Source organism: Nycticebus coucang, chromosome 12 (assembly GCF_027406575.1).
Source record: "Nycticebus coucang isolate mNycCou1 chromosome 12, mNycCou1.pri, whole genome shotgun sequence".
NCBI classification, from domain to species: Eukaryota; Metazoa; Chordata; class Mammalia; order Primates; family Lorisidae; genus Nycticebus; species Nycticebus coucang.
In genome coordinates, this window is record NC_069791.1 from 40451200 (window position 1) to 40473231 (window position 22032).

Sequence of the window (22032 nt, forward strand, 5' to 3'; positions counted from 1 at the left end):
ATAAAAAGGATATAGCAGAGCTGAAGGAACAGAAACAGTCAGTTAGGGAACTTAAAGATGCAATGGAAAGTATCAGCAATAGGTTAGACCATGCAGAAGAAAGAATTTCAGAGGTAGAAGACAAAGTTCTTGAGATAACTCAGATAGTAAAAGAGGCAGAAAAGAAGAGAGATAAAGCAGAACGTTCACTGTCAGAATTATGGGACTTTATGAAGTGTTCCAATATACGAGTTATAGGAATCCCAGAAGAGGAAGAAGAATGCCCCACAGGAATGGAAGCCATACTAGAGAATATTATAAAAGAAAATTTCCCAAACATCACCAAAGATTCTAAAACATTGCTTTCAGAGGGATATCGGACCCCAGGTCGCCTCAACTCTAACCAAGCTTCACCAAGACACATTGTGATGAACCTGTCCAAAGTCAAGACAAAAGAAAAGATTCTGCAAGCTGCCAGGAGTAATCGCCAGTTGACCTACAGGGGTAAATCCATCAGATTGACCACAGACTTCTCTAATGAAACTTTCCAAGCAAGAAGACAATGGTCATCTACCTTTAATCTACTTAAACAAAACAATTTCCAGCCCAGAATTCTGTACCCTGCTAAGCTAAGCTTCAAAACTGACGGAGAAATCAAATCATTTACGGATATACAAACATTGAGGAAATTTGCCACAACAAGACCAGCTCTACAGGAAATACTTCAACCTGTTCTGCACACTGACCACCACAATGGATCAGCAGCAAAGTAAGAACTCAGAAATTAAAGGACAGAACCTAATCTCCACACTGATGCAAAAGATAAAACTAAGCAATGGACTCTCACCAAATAAGATGAATAGAATACTACCACACTTATCATTATCTCAATAAATGTTAATGGCTTGAAGTCCCCACTGAAGAGACATAGATTGGCTGACTGGATTAAAAAACACAAGCCATCCATTTGCTGTCTGCAAGAAACACACCTGGCTTCAAAAGACAAATTCAAGCTCCGAGTCAAGGGTTGGAAGACAATTTTTCAGGCAAATGGAATTCAGAAGAAAAGAGGAGTTGCAATCTTATTTTCAGATTCATGTGGATTTAAAGCAAATAAAGTCAAAAAACACAAAGATGGTCACTTTATATTGGTCAAGGGAAAAATACAACAGGAAGATGTTTCAATTCTAAATATATTTTTGCACCCAATTTAAATGCTCCCAGATTCTTGAAACAGACCTTACTCAGTCTGAGCAATATATCTGATAATACCATAATAACAGGGGACCTTAACACTCCTCTTACAGAGCTGGACAGATCCTCTAAACAGAAATTAAACAAAGATATAAGAGATTTAAATGAGACCCAGAACAACTGTGCTTGATAGACGCATATAGAACACTACATCCCACAGATAAAGAATATGCATTCTTCTCATCACCCCATGGAACATTCTCCAAAATTGATTATATCCAGGCACACAAAACAAATATCAACAGAATCAAAAGAATTGAAACTTTACCCAGTATCTTCTCAGACCATAAGGCACTAAAGGTGCAACTCAACTGTAACAAAAACGCTCAAACCCACACAAAGGCATGGAAATTAAAAATCTGTTATTGAATAACAGATGGGTGCAGGAAGAAATAAAACAGGAAATCATTAACTTCCTTCAGCAAAACAACAATGAAGATACAAGCTACCAAAACCTGTGGGATACTGCAAAAGCAGTTTTTTTTTTTTTTTTTGTAGAGACAGAGTTTCACTTTATTGCCCTTGGTAGAGTGCCATGGCATCACACAGCTCACAGCAACCTCCAACTCCTGGGCTTAGGTGATTCTCCTGCCTCAGCCTCCCGAGTAGCTGGGACTACAGGCACCCGCCACAACGCCCGGCTATTTTTTTGTTGCAGTTTGGCCGGGGCTGGGTTTGAACCCACCACCCTCGGTATATGGGGCCGGCGCCCTGCTCACTGAGCCACAGGCGCCGCCCTGCAAAAGCAGTTTTGAGAGGAAAATTCACGGCTTTAGATGCCTACATTCGAAAAACAGAAAGAGAGCACATCAACAATCTCACAAGCCATCTTATGGAATTGGAAAAAGGAGAACAATTGAAGCCTAAACTCAGTAGAAGAAAAGAAATATCCAAAATCAAATCAGAGATCAATGAAATTGAAAACAAAAGAATCATTCAGAAAATTAATGAAACAAGGAGTTGGTTTTTTGAAAAAATAAATAAAATAGATAAACCATTGGCCAGACTAACGAGAAATAGAAAAGTAAAATCTCTAGTAACCTCAATCAGAAATGATAAAGGGGAAATAACAACTGATCCCACAGAGATAACAAGAGATCATCTCTGAAAACTACCAGAAACTCTATGCCCAGAAATTTGACAATGTGAAAGAAATGGATCAATATTTGGAATCACACCCTCTCCCTAGACTTAGCCAGGAAGAAATAGAGCTCCTGAACAGACCAATTTCAAGCACTGACATCAAAGAAACAATAAAAAATCTTCCAACCAAAAAATGCCCTGGTCCAGATGGCTTCACACCAGAATTCTATCAAACCTTCAAGGAAGAGCTTATTCGTGTACTGCAGAAATTATTCCAAAAAATTGAGGAAGAAGGAATCTTCCCCAACGCATTCTATGAAGTTAACATCACCCTGATACCAAAACCAGGAAAAGACCCAAACAAAAAGGAGAATTTCAGGCCAATCTCACTCATGAATATAGATGCAAAAATTCTCAACAAAATCCTAGCCAACAGATTATAGCTTATCATCAAAAAAGTCATTCATCATGATAAGTAGGCTTCATCCCAGGGATGCAAGGCTGGTTTAACATATGCAAGTCCATAAATGTTATCCACCATATTAAAGGAGGCAAAAATAAATATCACATGATCCTCTCAATAGATGCAGAAAAAGCATTTGATAAAATCCAGCATTCTTTTCTAATTAGAACACCGAAGAGTATAGGCATAGGTGGCACATTTCTAAAACTGATTGAAGCTATCTATGACAAACCCACAGCTAGTATTTTACTGAAGGGAGTAAAACTGAAAGCTTTTCCCCTTAGAACTGGAACCAGACAAGTTTGTCCTCTGTCACCTTTACTATTCAACGTAGTGCTGGAAGTTCTAGCCAATACAATTAGGCAAGACAAGGAAATAAAGGGAATCCAAATGGGAGCAGAGGAGGTCAAACTCTCCCTCTTTGCTGACGACATGATCTTATACTTAGAGAACCCCAAAGACTCAACCACAAGACTCCTAGAAGTCATCAAAAAATACAGCAATGTTTCAGGATATAAAATCAATGTCCACAAGTCAGTAGCCTTTGTATACACCAATAACAGTCAAGATGAGAAGCTAATTAAGGACACAACTCCCTTCACCATAGTTTCAAAGAAAATGAAATACCTAGGAATATACCTAACGAAGGAGGTGAAGGACCTCTATAAAGAAAATCATGAAATCCTCAGAAAGGAAATAGCAGAGGATATTAACAAATGGAAGAACATACCACGCTCATGGATGGGAAGAATCAACATTGTTAAAATGTCTATACTTCCCAAAGCAATCTACCTATTCAATGCCATTCCTATCAAAATACCAACATCGTACTTTCAAGATTTGGAAAAAATGATTCCGCGTTTTGTATGGAACCGGAAAAAACCCTGTATAGCTAAGGCAGTTCTTAGTAATAAAAATAAAGCTGGGGGCATCAGCATACCAGATTTTAGTCTGTACTACAAAGCCATAGTGCTCAAGACAGCATGGTACTGGCACAAAAACAGAGACATAAGACACTTGGAATCGAACTGAAAACCAAGAAATGAAACTAACATCTTATAACCACCTAATCTTCAATAAACCAAACAAGAACATACCTTGGGGGAAAGACTCCCTATTCAATAAATGGTGTTGGGAGAACTGGATGTCTACATGTAAAAGACTGAAACTGGACCCACACCTTTCCCCACTCACAAAAATTGATTCAAAATGGATAAAGGACTTAAATTTAAGGCATGAAACAATAAAAAATCCTCAAAGAAAGCATAGGAAAAACACTGGAAGATATTGGCCTGGGGGAAGACTTCATGAAGAAGACTGCCATGGCCATTGCAACAACAACAAAAATAAACAAATGGGACTTCATTAAACTGAAAAGCTTCTGTACAGCTAAGGAGACAATAACCAAAGCAAAGAGACAACGTACACAATGGGAAAGGATATTTGCATATTTTCAATCAGACAAAAGCTTGATAACTAGGATCTATAGAGAACTCAAATTAATCCACATGAAAAAAGCCAACAATCCCTTATATCAATGGGCAAGAGACATGAATGGAACTTTCTCTAAAGACTAATGGCTAACAAACACATGAAAAAATGTTCATCATTTCTATATATTAGAGAAATGCAAATCAAAACAACCCTGAGATATCATCTAACCCCAGTGAGAATGGCCCACATCACAAAATCTCAAAACTGCAGATGCTGGCGTGGATGTGGAGAGAAGGGAACACTTTTACACTGCTGGTGGGACTGCAAACTAGTACAACCTTTCTGGAAGGAAGTATGGAGAAACCTCAAAGCACTCAAGCTAGACCTCCCATTTGATCCTGCAATCCCATTACTGGGCATCTACCCAGAAGGAAAAAAATCCTTTTATCATAAGGACACTTGTACTAGACTGTTTATTGCAGCTCAATTTACAATCACCAAAATGTGGAAACGGCCTAAATGCCCACCAACCCAGGAATGGATTAACAAACTGTGGTATATGTATACCATGGAATACTATTCAGCTATTAAAAAAAATGGAGACTTTACATCCTTTGTATTAACCTGGATGGAAGTGGAAGACATTATTCTTAGTAAAGCATCACAAGAATGGAGAAGCATGAATCCTATGTACTGAATTTTGATATGAGGACAATTAATGACAATTAAGGTTATGCTGGGGGGAGGATAAGCAGAAAGAGGATAAGGGAAAGAGGGGGGTGGGGCTTTGGTGTGTGTCACACTTTATGGGGGCAAGACATGATTGCAAGAGGGACTTTGCCTAACAACTGCAATCAATGTAACCTGGCTTATTGTACCCTCAATGAAGCCCCAACAATAAAAAAAAAAAAAAAAAGTTCTTTGGTTTGGTTTAAAAAGAATGAAAGAAGTAACTTATGATCCAAGCTGTGATTTCAAACTATAAATTAAATGATGATGATGAAAATAATGATCGGAATGGGAGGAGATAACTGTCAATATCCAGTAAGATGGACTTAACATAAAAAAGAGAGACTATTAAAATTTTATTACTCCAATATTAACAATATGTCATAGCAAATTGCCAAATAAATGGCTTACTATTGCCAATTATAAAAAATAAACTCACTAGGGCCTTCAATGCATTCCTTAAGGCCTTGCCTATATTCAAGGTTAAGAAATGTTTCAAATACTTTGGATGTTAACTTTACCTGGGAAAATCAAAAGTTTTTACTTAGGGCAGTGCCCATAGCTCAGTGTGTAGGGCGCCAGCCACATACATCGAGGCTGGCAGGTTCAAACCTGGCCCAGGCCAACTAAAACAATAACAACAACAACAACAACAAATAGCGGAGCGTTGTAGTGGGCACCTGTATTCCCAGCTACTAGGGAGGCTGAGGCAAGAGAATGGCTTCAGCCCAAGAGTTTGAGGTTGCTGTGAGCTGTGATGCCACAGCACTCTACTCAGGGTGACATTATGACAATCTGTTTCAAAAAATAGAAAACAAACAAAAGTTTTTACCTGCCCAGACCTAACTTTCTTTGAACTGAAATCTGAAGACCTATGGTGCCAAGGTGCAAAGGATAAATGGCTTTAAAAGAATATTAAAATTTCTTTTTAAAGTAAACTTTAAAATGCGACTTCATATACCTCACCGAAAGTAATATGATTCTGCAATTAAGTGAACTGTATAAAATTTTAAATTAAACCTGAAATAACAGAATACTATGTACAGGTTAAAATTATAAATCTGCAGATGTGTAAGAAAACACTATAGCAACCATCTAGTGAAAAAAGCAGAGTCCTGCATGGTGTATGCATTGTGGCTACAACTACCTGAAAGAGGCTGATGGTGAGACTGTGGGTGACTACTTCAAAAAAGACTTTAGTATTATGGATACATCCCTGTTTCAACTGAAAAAGGTAAAAAATTACAGATGAGGCAACTTTTCTAAGCCTAAATGCCCACTTCTTTTTGGATGCAGATCTTAAATAAAAGAATAAAACTGAACGCACAGCTGTTTGCTTCTCGGAATACAAACAGGAGGAAATAAACAGAGGGAGGCTAATGTCTCTAACACTGGGCCAACTACTTCATTCTCAGCTGTGTTTTAATTTGTCTTACTAAGCAGTAACAAACCCTTTTTTATGATAGTTAAAGAATTTCACTGAGAATTTCATTTGTGCTCAGTGAAAGTTAAAGGTACAGTGGAAAAAATTCGGAATGTTAGATTCAATAATTTGTCCCAAATTGTATAACATTAGCTGAATTTTTTAGGAGTTAATTCTAATTTAAATTCAGAGATGATGATAAAGATGTCTGATCACTTACAAGTAATTTAAAATATAAATATACAAAGAATGAACACGTTAAAATTATACCCAATTTACTGCAGTAAGAGCATTAAGTAACAAAGCAAGCAAGCGTTTTCTGAGGTCAGTTTATGCCACTGAATCATAACTGCAAATAGCTCTGTTCTCTACTCTTCGAAAACTACATAGTATTTCTACTATAGCCACAGGAATCAGGAAGGCAGGGATACGGTCAGATGGAGGTTAGACAATATTAAATCAAGCAAAAGTCTCTATTATATAGCTACTTTTAGACACCAGTCCTTTTTTTCCTTTCTGTTTAAACAGAAAACCCTAAAGTCAGTGGAAGCCCAGAACCTGAAAGAAATCAAGAAGGGGACATCCATGAAATACATTAACAGCAGACATTCTTCAAGTGACCAGTGTTTAATACCATCAACATAATACAGCCATCTTTAGACAGGCCACTTGACTGCAGAGAGAACACTAATTTTAAACCTAAGTTTATAAACTTAAGTTTCTAAAACTTCATTATATACCTGATCCAGGTTTATGGCAATAGCTGTATTAGCTGACAATGGGGGAGGTTTTAAAATAACCTTTCACGATAGATATAATATAGATTACATAAAATGATGTAGTTTAGTTTCAACAATTCCATAGTTGAACATCACTCTATTCTTCCACTGCCTTTTTTGATCTGGTGAATTTTTAATAATGTGATAACCTGCTGTTTATATTGTAGATGGAGATTTTACCATAAAGCACAACTACTAAAAGATCTTTTCAAGTAGGGCTCAGACCCACTTGATTGCCAACCCACACCAGGCTTGAATCCCAGGTCTGCCAGCTCTCTAAGGTTTAGACTCCTCATTTGCAAGATGAAATGCTTACATACTGACAGGTGCATAAATGCTCAAAAACTGATGGGTTAGTCAATGTGATGTATGGAGTAAATGACTTAATTCATATAAAACACCCAGCAGAGTGTGTAGAACATATTCAAGTGTTTCATAAAAGTATATAATATGGCTTGGTACCTGTAGCTCAAGCGGCTAAGGTGCCAGCCACATACACCAGAGCTGGTGGGTTCAAATTCAGCCTGGGCCTGCCAAACAATAATGACAACTGCAACCAAAAACTAGCCAGGCGTTGTGGCGGGCGCCTACAGTCCCAGCTACTTGGGAGGCTGAGGCAAGAGAATCGCTTAAGCCCAGGAGTTGGAGGTTGCTGTGAGCTGTGATGCTACAGCACTCTACCCAGGGCGACAGCTTGAGGCTCTGTCTCAAAAAAAAAAAGAAAGCATGTAATACATAAAACAAGTAAACAAGAAACCAGGTAAAAATAGAAGTACTTTCTGATTTAAATAACTGTTTTCTTCAAATCTAAAAATGAAAAAAAAAAAAAGCCCACTATTTATTAGGTTGCAGTATGTTACTCCTACTGTCCAGCACCATACCTAGCAAATAGTAGATACTAGATAAATTTTGTTACATTATTAAACAATCAATATCAAAATCAATTGTGAAGTTCTGAGAATTTGCAGGCATTGCCTATTTCTTCTTTGTATCTCCAGTGCCTGGCAGATATATGAAATAGAATATTCATTTAATTTCATCTTTTCCCTGTTTGATTAAAAAGTAAGCATATTTGAATTTTTAAAACTTTGTAATTTTAAACTCAATGCAGGGGGCGTTGTGTTCAAAGTGTAACATACAAACAGGAAAGGGCCAGGCCCATCTAGTTCTTTACTGTATCTCCGATACACACAGTCCACATCCAACACAGTAGGGTCTCAAATGTTTCAATATATACACGCATATTTTTTGGTGTTCTGTACAAAGACTGAAACAAAAGCCTATGAACATAATTCCCCATCAGAGTTCATACCAAACAAATGCATGGTGAGGAGATAATGGAAAAATTATTGCTGGGAAAGCCTGTTTTACGAAATAATCTTAAAAGTGACAAGTAGAAGCAATAGCAGAGTAAGCTGGTCACAGTGAAGGACGAACATCAGCGCTAACTGGATCCCGGAAACATGTAGTCTGAATGGCATATTGGACTTTTATGTCTTTTCTTACCAAAAATAAAACAAAAAAAACTTCAGTGTCATATATATTGTTTCACAAAAAAATACCTGCCTTTTACCTGAGAAACTCCATACAAACAATTTTCTAAAGTAAAAACCGAACTTTTCCGCTGCTCTATAAAAACCTCTTAATTATTTCCTTTTCTTTACAGAAGTTGTAATGACTGGCTTGGTCTATTCCCTAAAGGGGGAAAAAAACAAAGCAAGGAAATACTCCTAACCTTTCAACTACCTCTGACAATTAAAGAACACACTCCAAAGAGTTCCTGCAATACTAACTTTGGGAGATAACTTTGACAGGAAACCTCAGAACCAAGATTATAAAATGGAAATAATTCTATTGAAACACAAACAAAAATAACATATAGTAATGATTTAAATTGCTTTCTTGTACTTCTGGGTTTGCCTGTATAATTTAGTACAGACAAAGAGACCATTTATAATGTACAGTTTTCAGGGATATCTTTGAAGATACAGCTCCTCAACCAAAGATGAGTTATTTTCAGAGTCAGTGATAGGAGTTGTTTCGAGGGTTATCTGTATATTTAAAATGGTAAGGTGTTATCATGCTCGGTTCCGCAGAGGCCTGAAAGGGTCACTGTTCTTCCCCATGCGTTTGATTTATTATGAAGATTATGACAAAGTAATTCTATCTCTAATAGAATTTTGTCACCTAAAGTGAAGGCCTTGCAATGTTGAGTGCAAAGTAATAACAAATTCAAGATAAAGACTAATAATATTATATGTTCAAGACTATGATTCACACCTTTAAAAAACTGTTATCTTCTTTTCCAAAGGAAAATAGATTCCATTAGATTCTAAATAGGTCACATATGAAGTCCAAATACCCAGGCTTATACAAATATCTACATGTCCCCAAAATGGATTATAATAGACTGGAAATGACTAACAACTAACAGAGCAAGACGCACACACGTACAAGTGAGACCTGAGGAAGAGCCAAGGTTTGGGGACTTAATGGAAAAGAATCTACTTTACATCCCCTGCAGGGGCTCTCTCACTAAATGGAGTAGGGTTCGTGATTCAGAGACATCTAACAGAGGAGTTTTTTTTTTTTTTAATTATTTTTTATTAAATCATAACTTTGTACATTAATGCATTTATGGGGTTCAGGATACTGCTTCAATATACAATGTGAAATGCGTACACCAAACTAAGTAACACATCCATCACAATTATACTCATTTCTTAATAGTTTTGAAATGTACCACGGCATCATAACAAAGGAGTTTTCATTTAATCTCATGACCAAAACACGTTTAATACTGTCTGAATTTCCTTTTTGCCATTAAGCACATTTATTTTCCATAGAGCTTATGACGTCTTCCCAATGAGAATGAGCTTTCACATAAGAACTAGGAGTTCCTCTGTACATCTCTGAGGCAATCTGCTTCAAGACAGGCGACTGAAGGTGCTGTCAGTGGTGCTCCACACGCACGACTGCTTCTCTCCCCTTTCCTCATTTTCCTTCTACGCCTCAGCCCAGCCAATGTCAACCCAGAGGTCTGACCCAATACTGACATCAAAAGAAAGGTTTCTCACTCTTACCTGGCATTAACTTAATATCAACAGATAGTGCTGGGGCATGCGAACCCCTTCAAAAAGTACAGACCATAATCAGAAGGCACTCAAAGTTGGCTGATGTCTTGATAGAAGATGATATTTTAACTCATAAAAAAAGCCACTATAAATATCAGCTACTAATAGATTATAGTAAAGTCTAAAAAACACTCCAAATGTCCATCAATGCATACTAGTGCAACAAGCAAATAGAAAAAGTAGAAACCACTTATCCATCATATTTAACCATTTCTACCCAGAGGTTTCCAACCCTTTTCCTTTTCTGCCACACATTAGAAGAATTATTCTGAACCACACATTAAATACACAAACACTAAGGAAAGCTGATGAGCCCCTCATACACACAAAAAAAGGTTTGTGCATAACTTTCACAGTATCACCATAGGTGAGCAAAAAAGTCCTCTCATAATCCACATGCAGCCCACGGCCCACAGGCTGGACACCACTATGCCACTAGACAGAAAAATTAGTATCTTTTTTACAGTTACTTCTTCTAAATTGTAAAGGCCTTTTATATCATTTTCTCTAACAATTTCTTATTGAATTTGTGGTACATACTGAAATCTATGTTTCTTATAAGTCAAATATTAAGGTAAAAATTTGTTAACTATTGCTAAGTATTTTGGTTCTATATAATTTAAAAGATTATACAGATTATCCTCTAAGAAAAGTGTAAAAGAAAGCATAATTGAAGAATCTATAAATTAAGGCATAAATAAATCTAAGTATACCAGCAATCATAAGACTAAAAAGAAAAGTTTATCAAACTGGAAAAAAACCCTAGTATATGCTATTCCAGAGATACACCCAAACCCATGAACGAACGAAGATTTCTTTTTAAAAGTAAAAGTGTAGAAAAAAGTAAAAAGGGTAGTAAAAAGAAAAAAAATCATTTCAATGAACCGAGAATAAGTATCTGATAAAATTCAATATTTATTCAAAATAAAAGTTTTTACTAAAGTAGGAATAGCAGAGAATTTCCTAAACCTGGGAAGGATACCTTCCAAAAATGTCACAAAATCCCATCAAATGTGAAAATTAGAAGCCTTCATTTTTAAATCACAGCTGTAATTGCCTTTACTTAACAGTATACTGGAGATACTAAGACAGCAAAATAAAGAAATATAGGACTGGAAAGGAAAAAGATTAATAGACTGTAAGAAATAAACCTCTGATAATTTACAAAAGAATGACAAGTAATCATATTAAATTTAAAACTCTGTTCATAAAAGGATCCCTTAAAGAACAGATAATCTACAACTAGAAGAGAAGATTTCCCATATATATGGGCCAAATATATAAACAAAAACTTCCCACGAAGTCATTAATCTAGGAAACGCAAATTAAAACCACAATGAGAAAAACATTTGACAACCACTATATTGGCAAAAACGCAAAAGTTGAACAGTATCAAGTGCTGACAAAGGCATGGAATAACCAGAAACTCATACATTACAGGACCAAGTATAGCTAGTAAACCCACTCTGGGAAACAATTTAGATTTACTCAACAAAGCTGAAATGCCGTATCTTATAACCTCAGTTATACTCCTATTTATATATCCTAGAGAAACTCTTCTACATAAAATATGTTCTATATTTTAAGCTGAGTGTCACGCACAATGGTTGTTCACTTTATTTTTCCTTATGACAAATGGTATGTTCATGCTATTTAAATTGTCATAAAGAAATAAAATAAACATATAAATTATTTTTAAAAATTCTTACCATCATATATTAGTAGTATACTAAAAAATAGTTTGACCAAGAATTCAGACTATTGCTGGTTACATAAAACAAATTAACCTATATTGCATCAGCAGTTTATAAAGATTGTTTTAACCTATTTGAAACAAGTTTGACCAAAGGATTAAAAGCAGCCTGGCTCCTTTCAATGAAACAAGTCTGATCAAAGCGTTAAAAGCAAGAAAGTAACTGCTATTAATTAATCTTCATGTACAGAGTTCCCATCTATGAGCTTATAATCAAAAGCTTCTCCTAAATTATTTCCAGGTGATTCTAGGTATTTGTAAAATCTTCTACTGTCTTGCCTACTTCGCTGCATATTAGGCAACTCTGTGGTTTAAAGACTATGAAATTTTGCTCTGGTTCATCACACAGTTTGAACTTTCAAAATGACCAACAGCAAAAAAGAGATTAAATATTTACATGCAAAATGTCTACTGTTAAAACCAGTGTGAAAAACAATTTAAGACCGAAGAAACAGAACACACTAATCTGAAAATCCTGATTCTTAGATTTTAGATTTGACTTTCATTAGTACTTGACAAATAGTATCACATAAATTAATCTCCTATCCTTTATTTAGCATTTGAATGTATCCTTAATGTTTCAAATCTTTAAACAGCTTTCATTTGAAAAATACCATTTCTTTTTTTTTATTTTTTTTTTTATTGTTGGGGATTCATTGAGGGTACAATAAGCCAGGTTACACTGATTGCAATTGTTAGGTAAAGTCCCTCTTGCAATCATGTTATTTCTAATTTTAAAAAGATATTTAAATTTTGAAAACATTAGTGAAAATATAGCAACTGTTAAGCGAGGATTTATCTGTTTAGTATGTAAACTCGCTTTTATGAAGCACAGGCAAGACCCCACGGGAGCTGACCAGGCCTGGCCTCTATTATGTTCCAAGGGCACCCTACTTTAAAAGTCTACTGAAACTGTATTCATCAAGCCTCCAATGCCCAAATTCACATCTTCTCCATTCCCCTTTCCAACCTATGGACCTGGCACGTTAGCCCTACAAGGCTTTGTTCTTTCCATCCCTCAGCAAGCCCCCCAGTCAACCTCTATCTTTATTGAGGTAGTCTCGCTCTCGCCCCAGGCTAGAGTGCAGGGCTTCAGTCTAGCTCACTGCAACCTCAAACTCCTGGTTTCAAGCCATCTTCCTGCCTCAGCCTTCCAAGCAACTGAGACTACAGGCATGCGCCATGACACCCAGTTAATTTTTCTATTTCTAGCAGGGATCTCGCTCTTGCTCAGGCTGGGGCTCTAGCAATCCTCCTGACTCAGTCTCCCATACTGCTAGTATTACATATTTGAGCCATAAGTGAGCCCAACCTCTACCTTACAAATTTAAACTACTCAAAGGAAATGGTGCTCCATAATTAGCAAACTTTCTATACCCTCAACTTCTCAAAGCATGATCTGTTTCTTGGCTATTAAGACTTCCCCCTGAGGACATCAGCTGTCCTACTATACTCTCTCAAACAGCAGATATTTATCCCCTAGCTATTACCCAAGGCCTTCTATCACCTGAGCCATCCATTCCCTTAATCCCAGGATGCTGTCATACCCACACCTGACACATGTGAAATCACTGCTTCAATGATCACATTGCATCACCATAACCCCAACCTCCTAGTAAGCATGCTTAATCACTCTCCCCATGCCAGAAGTGATGCTGAGAAACTAGGCCTCCAGAGACCTTGAGCGCTTCTGCTCACTGGAGTGGATGTCTGTCTCCATCAGACAGCAAGCCTGGGCTAGCTACCAGAGGAAGAGAGACCATACAAAAGAGAACTGAGTCATTCCCACCACCCCAGATAAGGCCATTCCAGACCAGCCACAGTGAGCACAGCCTCTCCCCTGACCAGCTGATCTCTGACAAGAGTAGATCCAACAGAAACTGTAGGAACTGTCCAGCCAGCCCAGAAAGTGTACACAAGAATATATGCTTGTTTTAAGCCACTGAGTTTTTGGATAGTTTGTTTTATGGCAATAACTGATACAGCAAGATTATGATGATTCACAACTATTCAACTTTGTCTGATAACCTATTACTTTTCTCCATTAATGACTCAGAGCAATTAAAGCCAATAATGGTGTAATATTTTAATTTCATGGTCTTCTGCAATGAGGCTTAAAAAGCAACCCCGACAGGAACTGTTACATACAGAAAGATTTAAAGTCCCAAAGGATTTTACTTCTACCAATAATACTACCTCTTTCCAATGCAAAGCTTCCTTTTACAAACCTGCTGAGAAAGGAGCAGCAGGTGGACCACTATTTATAATGGGGGGAGAAGGTTCAATATTGTAAAAATTCAGATTTATTAGGTGTTCACAAGGACCGGGATTCCTCTGTACTAAGGAAAATACGTAGTTTGTTCCTTGTCCTTTCATCATTCTTTTCTGAGATATAGAAATTCCTCAGTGTGAACTATTTGAGAAATCCATCTATTACTGCAAATTCACTATACATGTGTATGTGTGTATATATATATATATTTTTTGCCCAGCCTTCTACCTCTTCCAAGAGTGTAGTAAATAGCTAAGTTTTTGAAAGTAGGTATAATAAATATAGTAAGTATACATGTTACCCTCCCCTTCTTGTTCATCTACTAAGGTTTATTGACATGAATGGGACTAGGCCTGCCCTGCTTCCTAGCCTAAGGGTTTGTTCTGATAATCAAATGAAAGGGAAGAAGAGAGGGTTCAAAAGGAATGTGACCCTGCTCAGCCCATCGCCCACAGTTTTTAATCCCATCCTACTCAAGGCTCTGCCTCTGCCAGCCAGTAGTGAGTGCCTAAGAGCATCTGATTTCCAGCACTTTTGCAGAACCTGAATATTAAAATATTTAAAATACTTAAAACCTATTCATCTACACAGTTGTAATCTCAATTTTCCTATTCCTTTTTGTTAATGATGAGGGGTTTAGTTCTTTCACTTCCCCTTCCCCTAACCACCTGCTTTACCAATGATAATAATTATATTCTACAGTTAAATGCATTCATTTCAGAAAAATTTATAAAATATTTTTTTCAAATACCATCAACACTTGCATTCAAAATTGTCTTTTCATAGTCACTCCTGGGTACAGTATAACACATACTGCCTTTCAATATTTTTTCCTTATATTTAAATTCCACTCACCTAAAGTCACAGGACTTGAATTCTTCACTCCTGGAAAATATATTCAAGCTAAGTCTTGCCTTTTATCTGCAACCCTGACAATAGCTACTTTAGTTTGTGAAGAAAGTTCTTATTAGTACTATTGTCTGGGCATTTCGCAAAGAAACTATTTCTTTGTGAAATCACAGGGCTTTCTTAAATAGAAATAGCATTTTAAAAACCAAATATGGATACTATTTAAACATATACTAACTATACGATCATCCACGAACATTTATTGACTATTACGTGTTTCTACCTTCAAGAGGTATAAAAATCTACATGGGATGAAGATGTAAAATGTTCACATTTCTGAACCACTATTAGTAGGCCCCTAGTTCTTAGTTGTTTTCCAGCATAAATGACGCTGAAGAGTATTCTCTTAGATACCCAATGGCACAAGACTGCAGAATAAATACCCGTATTATTTCATATCTTTACCATGTTTCAGTTTTTCAAAGTTCACTCATATAAATTAATTCACAACCTCATAAACCTATAAAATAGGCAAAACAAGAATTATCTTCTCCATTTATAAAAATGGAAAGTTGTGTAATAACTTTGATCAATTTTAGCCAAGTAAAATGGCTAATAAAGGTTACCGAATCACAGTCTAACCCAAACCTACTTTCCTCTTCATTGCAGTTCTTGGTGCCCATAGGCTTGTGAAGATGCACTGTTTGGTCACAGAACAGAAAGCATGTTCTTGGCAACTGCAACTGGTTTGTAAAGGACCCAAATCATGTTGTGCACTGAAATCATGATTTTTGAAATGAGTACACTTCCACTGGGTTGCAGGAGAAAATATTTAGCATTCCTGTTTACATTTTTTTTTTTTTTTTGGCCGGGGCTGGGTTTGAACCCACCACCTCTGGCATATGGGACCGGCGCCCTACTCTTTGAGCCACAGGCGCCACTCTGTTTACCTTTATTTTTAAATCACAATAAAGAAAGAAAAAGTTTTATTAATATGGATTGACAGAATACATGTACATGATTTATAAATAAACATACACATAATATTTACTTAATTTAAGGATGTGTACTCAAAAGCTTTTTACTTATAGGGGTGCACACCCAAAACATATTTGAGATCTCTACTAAACTAACTGGCTAGACATCAAAATAAACATACTATAAATCACTAAAAAATAATAGGAAGACCACACAAAACTATATTGAACTAGAAATTCACAAAAATGGTTCAAACAAGCAGCAAATATTGGAAAAGATGCCAAAGCCTGGCCAAAATCAGGAGCACACAAATTCAAACAAGACGACACCATTTTTGCCCATCAGAGTAACCAAAGCTTAAGTACTGTGATACCAAGTGCCGGCAAGCATACAAGAGAAGAACTCTACACACTGCAGATAAAATAACAGAACATTTTTTGGAAGAAAGTTGCCCAATAGTAAATCACAAATAATAAAACCACATATTAATCTGAATTCTGTAAATGGCTCCAGTAATTTTCCCATCCTTAATTCTCAAGTGACCTTAGAAAGTGAATATACCATTACAGGCTGTTTTATTCATCATGAAGTCAGTTTTGTACAATGTGTCATATTATTACTTTTGAAACGCCACAGACTTACTGAAAAATACTCTTTTTTAATCTTAAAATTATATATTTATGCACTTCCATTTTGGAGGGGCCCCAATTATGGTGTTTGGTGGAATTTTACCATATTTTGTCAAAAGGTAAATTATATACATATTGCCTAACCTAGTAATTTCACACCTAACAACTGTTTTATATGACCACTATGCTTAAATTTGCCTACTATAATGCTTTCAAAAATTGAGAAAAAAATGAAAAAAAAAAAAAATTCCTAAGTAGTATAGCTAAATAACTAAAGCATATTTTACAGCTATGGAAACACTTGTACTAACCTCTAACTACTACTATGAAAGGAATTAAGATATTGATCAAATAAAAAGTAAAGGTTAAAGAATAGTACATATAGGAAATCTCATTAACTGTTAACGTATGATGTCTGACAATGTCCACAAACTTGGCCCCACCATGCGCTTTTTTTTTTTTCTTTTTATTGTTGGGGATTCATTGAGGGTACAATAAGCCAGTTACACTGATTGCAATTGTTAGGTAAAGTCCCTCTTGCAATCATGTCTTGCCCCCATAAAGTGTGACACACACTAAGGCCCCACCCTCCTCCCTCCATCCCTCTTTCTGCTCCCCCCCCCATAACCTTAATTGTCATTAATTGTCCTCATATCAAAATTCAGTACATAGGATTCATGCTTCTCCATTTTTGTGATGCTTTACTAAGAATAATGTCTTCCACTTCCATCCAGGTTAATATGAAGGATGTAAAGTCTCCATTTTTTTTAATGGCTGAATAGTATTCCATGGTATACATATACCACAGCTTGTTAATCCATTCCTGGGTCGGTGGGCATTTAGGCTGTTTCCACATTTTGGCAATGGTAAATTGAGCTGCAATAAACAGTCTAGTACAAGTGTCCTTATGATAAAAGGATTTTTTTCCTTCTGGGTAGATGCCCAGTAATGGGATTGCAGGATCAAATGGGAGGTCTAGCTTGAGTGCTTTGAGGTTTCTCCATACTTCCTTCCAGAAAGGTTACACCAGCAGTGTAAAAGTGTTCCCTTCTCTCCACATCCATGCCAGCATCTGCAGTTTTGAGATTTTGTGATGTGGGCCATTCTCACTGGGGTGAGATGATATCTCAGGGTTGTTTTGATTTGCATTTCTCTAATATATAGAGATGATGAACATTTTTTCATGTGTTTGTTAGCCATTCGTCTGTCGTCTTTAGAGAAAGTTCTATTGATGTCTCTTGCCCATTGATATAAGGGATTGTTGGCTTTTTTCATGTGGATTAATTTGAGTTCTCTATAGATCCTGGTTATCAAGCTTTTGTCTGATTGAAAATATGCAAATATCCTTTCCCATTGTGTAGGTTGTCTCTTTGCTTTGGTTATTGTCTCCTTAGCTGTACAGAAGCTTTTCAGTTTAATGAAGTCCCATTTGTTTATTTTTGTTGTTGTTGCAATTGCCATGGCAGTCTTCTTCATGAAGTCTTCCCCCAGGCCAATATCTTCCAGTGTTTTTCCTATGCTTTCTTTGAGGATTTTTTATTGTTTCATGCCTTAAATTTAAACCCACCATGCGCTTTTACTGGCAGCACTATATGAACAGCTCAGTGAGGTTTCATAACCTTGGTACATCAGTGTCTCACAGCTGTGTTCATATTGACACGTGGCGGTGTCTTGGCTGAGTGGTGTTCATTACAGTTGTTGCTTGTTTTTTGTACTGTACAATGACAGCTCTGACAGTCAATTCCAGAAAACTGGTTCCAAAATTACTTCGAAGGGTGGACTAGGCACTGGTGTCGGTGCACAGCTTCCCACGGGGTGTTCTTCGAAGGTGACCATAGTGATATTCAGCAATGAGGTATGTAGCACTTTCCCAGGATGAGTTTGCAAACTTAATTGTCAGGCCTTGCATATAAAATTGAATAATCATTATCAGAATGCGTCTATAATCTATGATGAACAGAATAGATTTTTCAAAATAAATGCAGTACAGCAGATGGGTTTTCAGCAGAGAAAAAAATTCACACTAAGTTTAACATGTTTCTTTCCCTGCAGCAACTTCTCTGTTTGTGAAAATTGGGCAAGGCGCAGGAGTGACTTATGTCCCTTCAAAATTTTGTTACACTGTCCTATTTCACTGAGCTTGAAATTTTAGACCTAACAGCTTTATGATAAATATTTGATAAAATGGGCATTATACACAACTTCAACCACTATAGCAAAAGCGACTAGAATTTTCATCTCGGAGGCAAATTCTCTTTTTTTTTAGACTGTGCCTATCCAAAGAATTAATACGTGTGAAGAATCCAAGTCATTTGAAAGGGCTAAGGAAAAAGAAAAAAAAAGACAAAACGTTCCCCATTCAGAGAGCATCTGTAGCAAGCAAGCTCTGGTAGCATTACTCAAGCAACTGACACTGTTGGGGAGTTAGTGACCAGTAACTTCAGAAGCAGCACTGTGAGGTTTCTATCACAGAGAGGTTCTACTACCACTTGTGCCCAACTGATTTCCTCAACCTCCCCTGCCAGTCTAGGACTAATTTCTTTTTCTTCTTCAATTCAGCACTTTTTCTTTATTGCCTAAGGTCCAGGCCTAAATCATCCTGCACGTCTTCAACTATTCCCTCTGCAACATAAGGTAAAAGCTTCACTGAAGGGGAGGCGCCTGTGGCTCAAAGGAGTAGGGCGCGGGCCCCATATGCAGGAGGTAGTGGGTTCAAGCCCAGCCCTGGCCAAAAACTGCAAAGAGAAAAAAAAAAAAAGCTTCACTGAAAATCACTGGTACCATCACTTCTTTTCTCAGTTTATAGATGCCCAGGGTTGCTGTCTTCTTGACCTTTACACATTTTGCACTATGTTACAAGGAAAATAAGTAGACCTCTGATTTTTTTAGTCTTTTGCACTCTGACTTCCTATGGTAAATTGGACTTTCTTCTCTAATCACATGTTTCTGGAGGATTTGCCAATATCAGTATCCTGGCTCCAGCTAGGGACAGAAAATGAAGACAACCAGGCCAGAGTCTGCTCCAGCAACGGGCATATGACCCAAGGTGATCAAAGTCCTTGTCTAAGATTTTTTTTATTTGTGACTAGAGAAGAACCTTACCTTTTGGGTTAAAAAGCTAAAAGGGCTATGGTTATAATTTAGGACTCTGGGCAACCATTTTTCAGTTAAGCAAAGAGAAGCTTTCTTCAGCAAAAAACACAAGTGAGTAAGAGCCTTGAAGAATTCACTTGTGTCACTCCTAAAATCAGTGTGAAAATAAAATCTCTTTTTTGCTTACACTATTTGGCTTTGGGTCACTGACATTTACAACAGTAAGTGTCCTGACTAGATGACAAATGAGAAGGCAAAAAAATACCCCAGGATGTTCAGATTTGGGTAAAGACTCACTTTTCTTACAGTTTGCTCTAAGTCTTCATTTCAAACATCTAATTGCCCATTATATGCTGAGCACTGGAAACTTGAAGATGATTACAGTATCAGGCTGTCTCTGTCTTCCAAGAGCTAACTGACCAGAGGGATGCTCTTGACTGGCTTACTGGCCACTTCAGAGAATGATTCCCTATTATTCCTCGGTGACCAAGAAGTTCCTCAAGTGGCTCTGAAATGTCTATCACCTGTACCTCAGGAAGGCCACATTCCATTTCTTCATGTCTCTACTGGACGCACTGGTATCAGTATTTTAAGATGTGGACTACCTTCACTTTTTCCATGCTACTGATGGTAGTATGCTTCAGTAACAATCCTGAAACCACAGCATACTTAGTTCAGCTCAAGCCTTAAGAGTGAAAGCTCAGAAATGTATATAGGAAGGTCAATAACAAGGTCTAGGTGTTGGCTGTCTCCCAAGAGGCTTCAGAGATCCTCGCAATATCTTGGCTTTATCGGGATCAGCCTGTGCAATCAGGCCTCTGAGCAAATTCTGTCTCTTGTACTGGAATCACATAAACCAAACTCAGAACACAGATGATTTACTAATGCGTAGTGAGATAGATAAATGTCACACAGACTATTTAAATCCACAAAGGGCCAAACTGTAAGGTTTCTGAATAGGGTGGGTGGAATTAAGCTTACTGCTAGGAGCAAAATTCTTCCAAAAAACATAATCATTGAGGATCTGCTATAAGAAATGCCTAAGCTAAGGGACCAAAAATACAGCACCAAATAAGATCACTTTTCATGAAGCTTACCTACCATCTAGAGTGTAGGGAAAGAAATGTTATTTTCTTGATTCTAACATGTATTTTTAAAATATATTAATGTTTCTGAAATAAGGATCAAGAGGTTTATTACCTATGGTCATGTCTCTCTTTTTTCTCCCTAAAAAGCCATTATTAAGTCAACAGCAAAACTTATAATCACTGGAAGCTTAAAAGAAATATGGTAATTATACAATTAAAAATAAAATCATAATCCTATTAAGAAGGAGAAATATAAGGAGAAAATCTGGTAGGGGACAGAACTTAACTCTTGGGGGGTTCCATTAGCCTCCTAAAATCTTGTCTTAACACAGCAGTCAGAGCGACCCTCTTAAAGGGTGAAGTGGGATTATATGTCTCCTCTGCTCAGCAATGGCTTCCCTCCCTGAATAACCACCAACGTTCTTACATCAACCAATGAGGCCCACACACAGTCCAGCCCAGTTACTTCTCTGATTTCAATTCCTTTTTCTCCACACCCATCCTGTATCACCTCTTTTGATCTTCCATACACTGCTCTATTTTTTTCCTTTGAGCATTTATATATTCTCGCACATTAAATTTACTTACTGTTTACTGACATTCTCTCTTCTACCATCTCATTCCCCTCAAAAAGGCAGAGATTTTGGTGTATTTACTGACTATAATCACTACAGTACATAATTAAGCATTCAAAATATATTGAAGAGAACTGAAATAAAAAACAAATGAATGAATGAATGATTGGAGAACTTTGCCACTGGGACTGAAATCATCATCAAACACTAGTTGGTGAAGCCTTGCTCTCTAGGAGGTGACAAAGAACTTCTTTAGTTTTCTACTTTTGCTAAATTTCCCAAACCCAACCCTAGTCTTACTTTAGACATGACAATGCTTTCACTTAGGTATAGTCCAATCTCAACACCAAGATGCTATTTATTCTCCATATTTTGGGTGACCTTGCACTTTTCTATTCTGATCTACTCTACAGGAGTTCAGAGCTTAACTTTATTATGTTTGTGAGAAAGGCCTCTCCCTGTAGCCCCCACATTGGGCAAAAGCCTCTCAATACATCAGTCAAAATATTAAGTACAC

At 37.0% G+C, this 22032-nt stretch overlaps 1 protein-coding gene across 26 annotated transcripts in view; it reads right to left on the reverse strand.

The window, feature by feature from the left end:
- PLEKHA5 (pleckstrin homology domain containing A5) overlaps positions 1-22032 on the reverse strand; it is a 254799-nt gene that overhangs the window by 222165 nt on the left and 10602 nt on the right. Inside the window, exon 4 of one of the 26 annotated variants that reach the window (XM_053558129.1) lies at positions 18081-18661. The exons of the other annotated variants lie outside the window; for them this stretch is intronic. Within the exon in view, the coding sequence (XP_053414104.1) occupies positions 18649-18661 (13 nt within the window). The 3' untranslated portion in view covers positions 18081-18648. Of the gene's footprint in view, positions 1-18080; positions 18662-22032 lie in introns of those variants that run through there. 26 annotated transcript variants of the gene reach the window in all.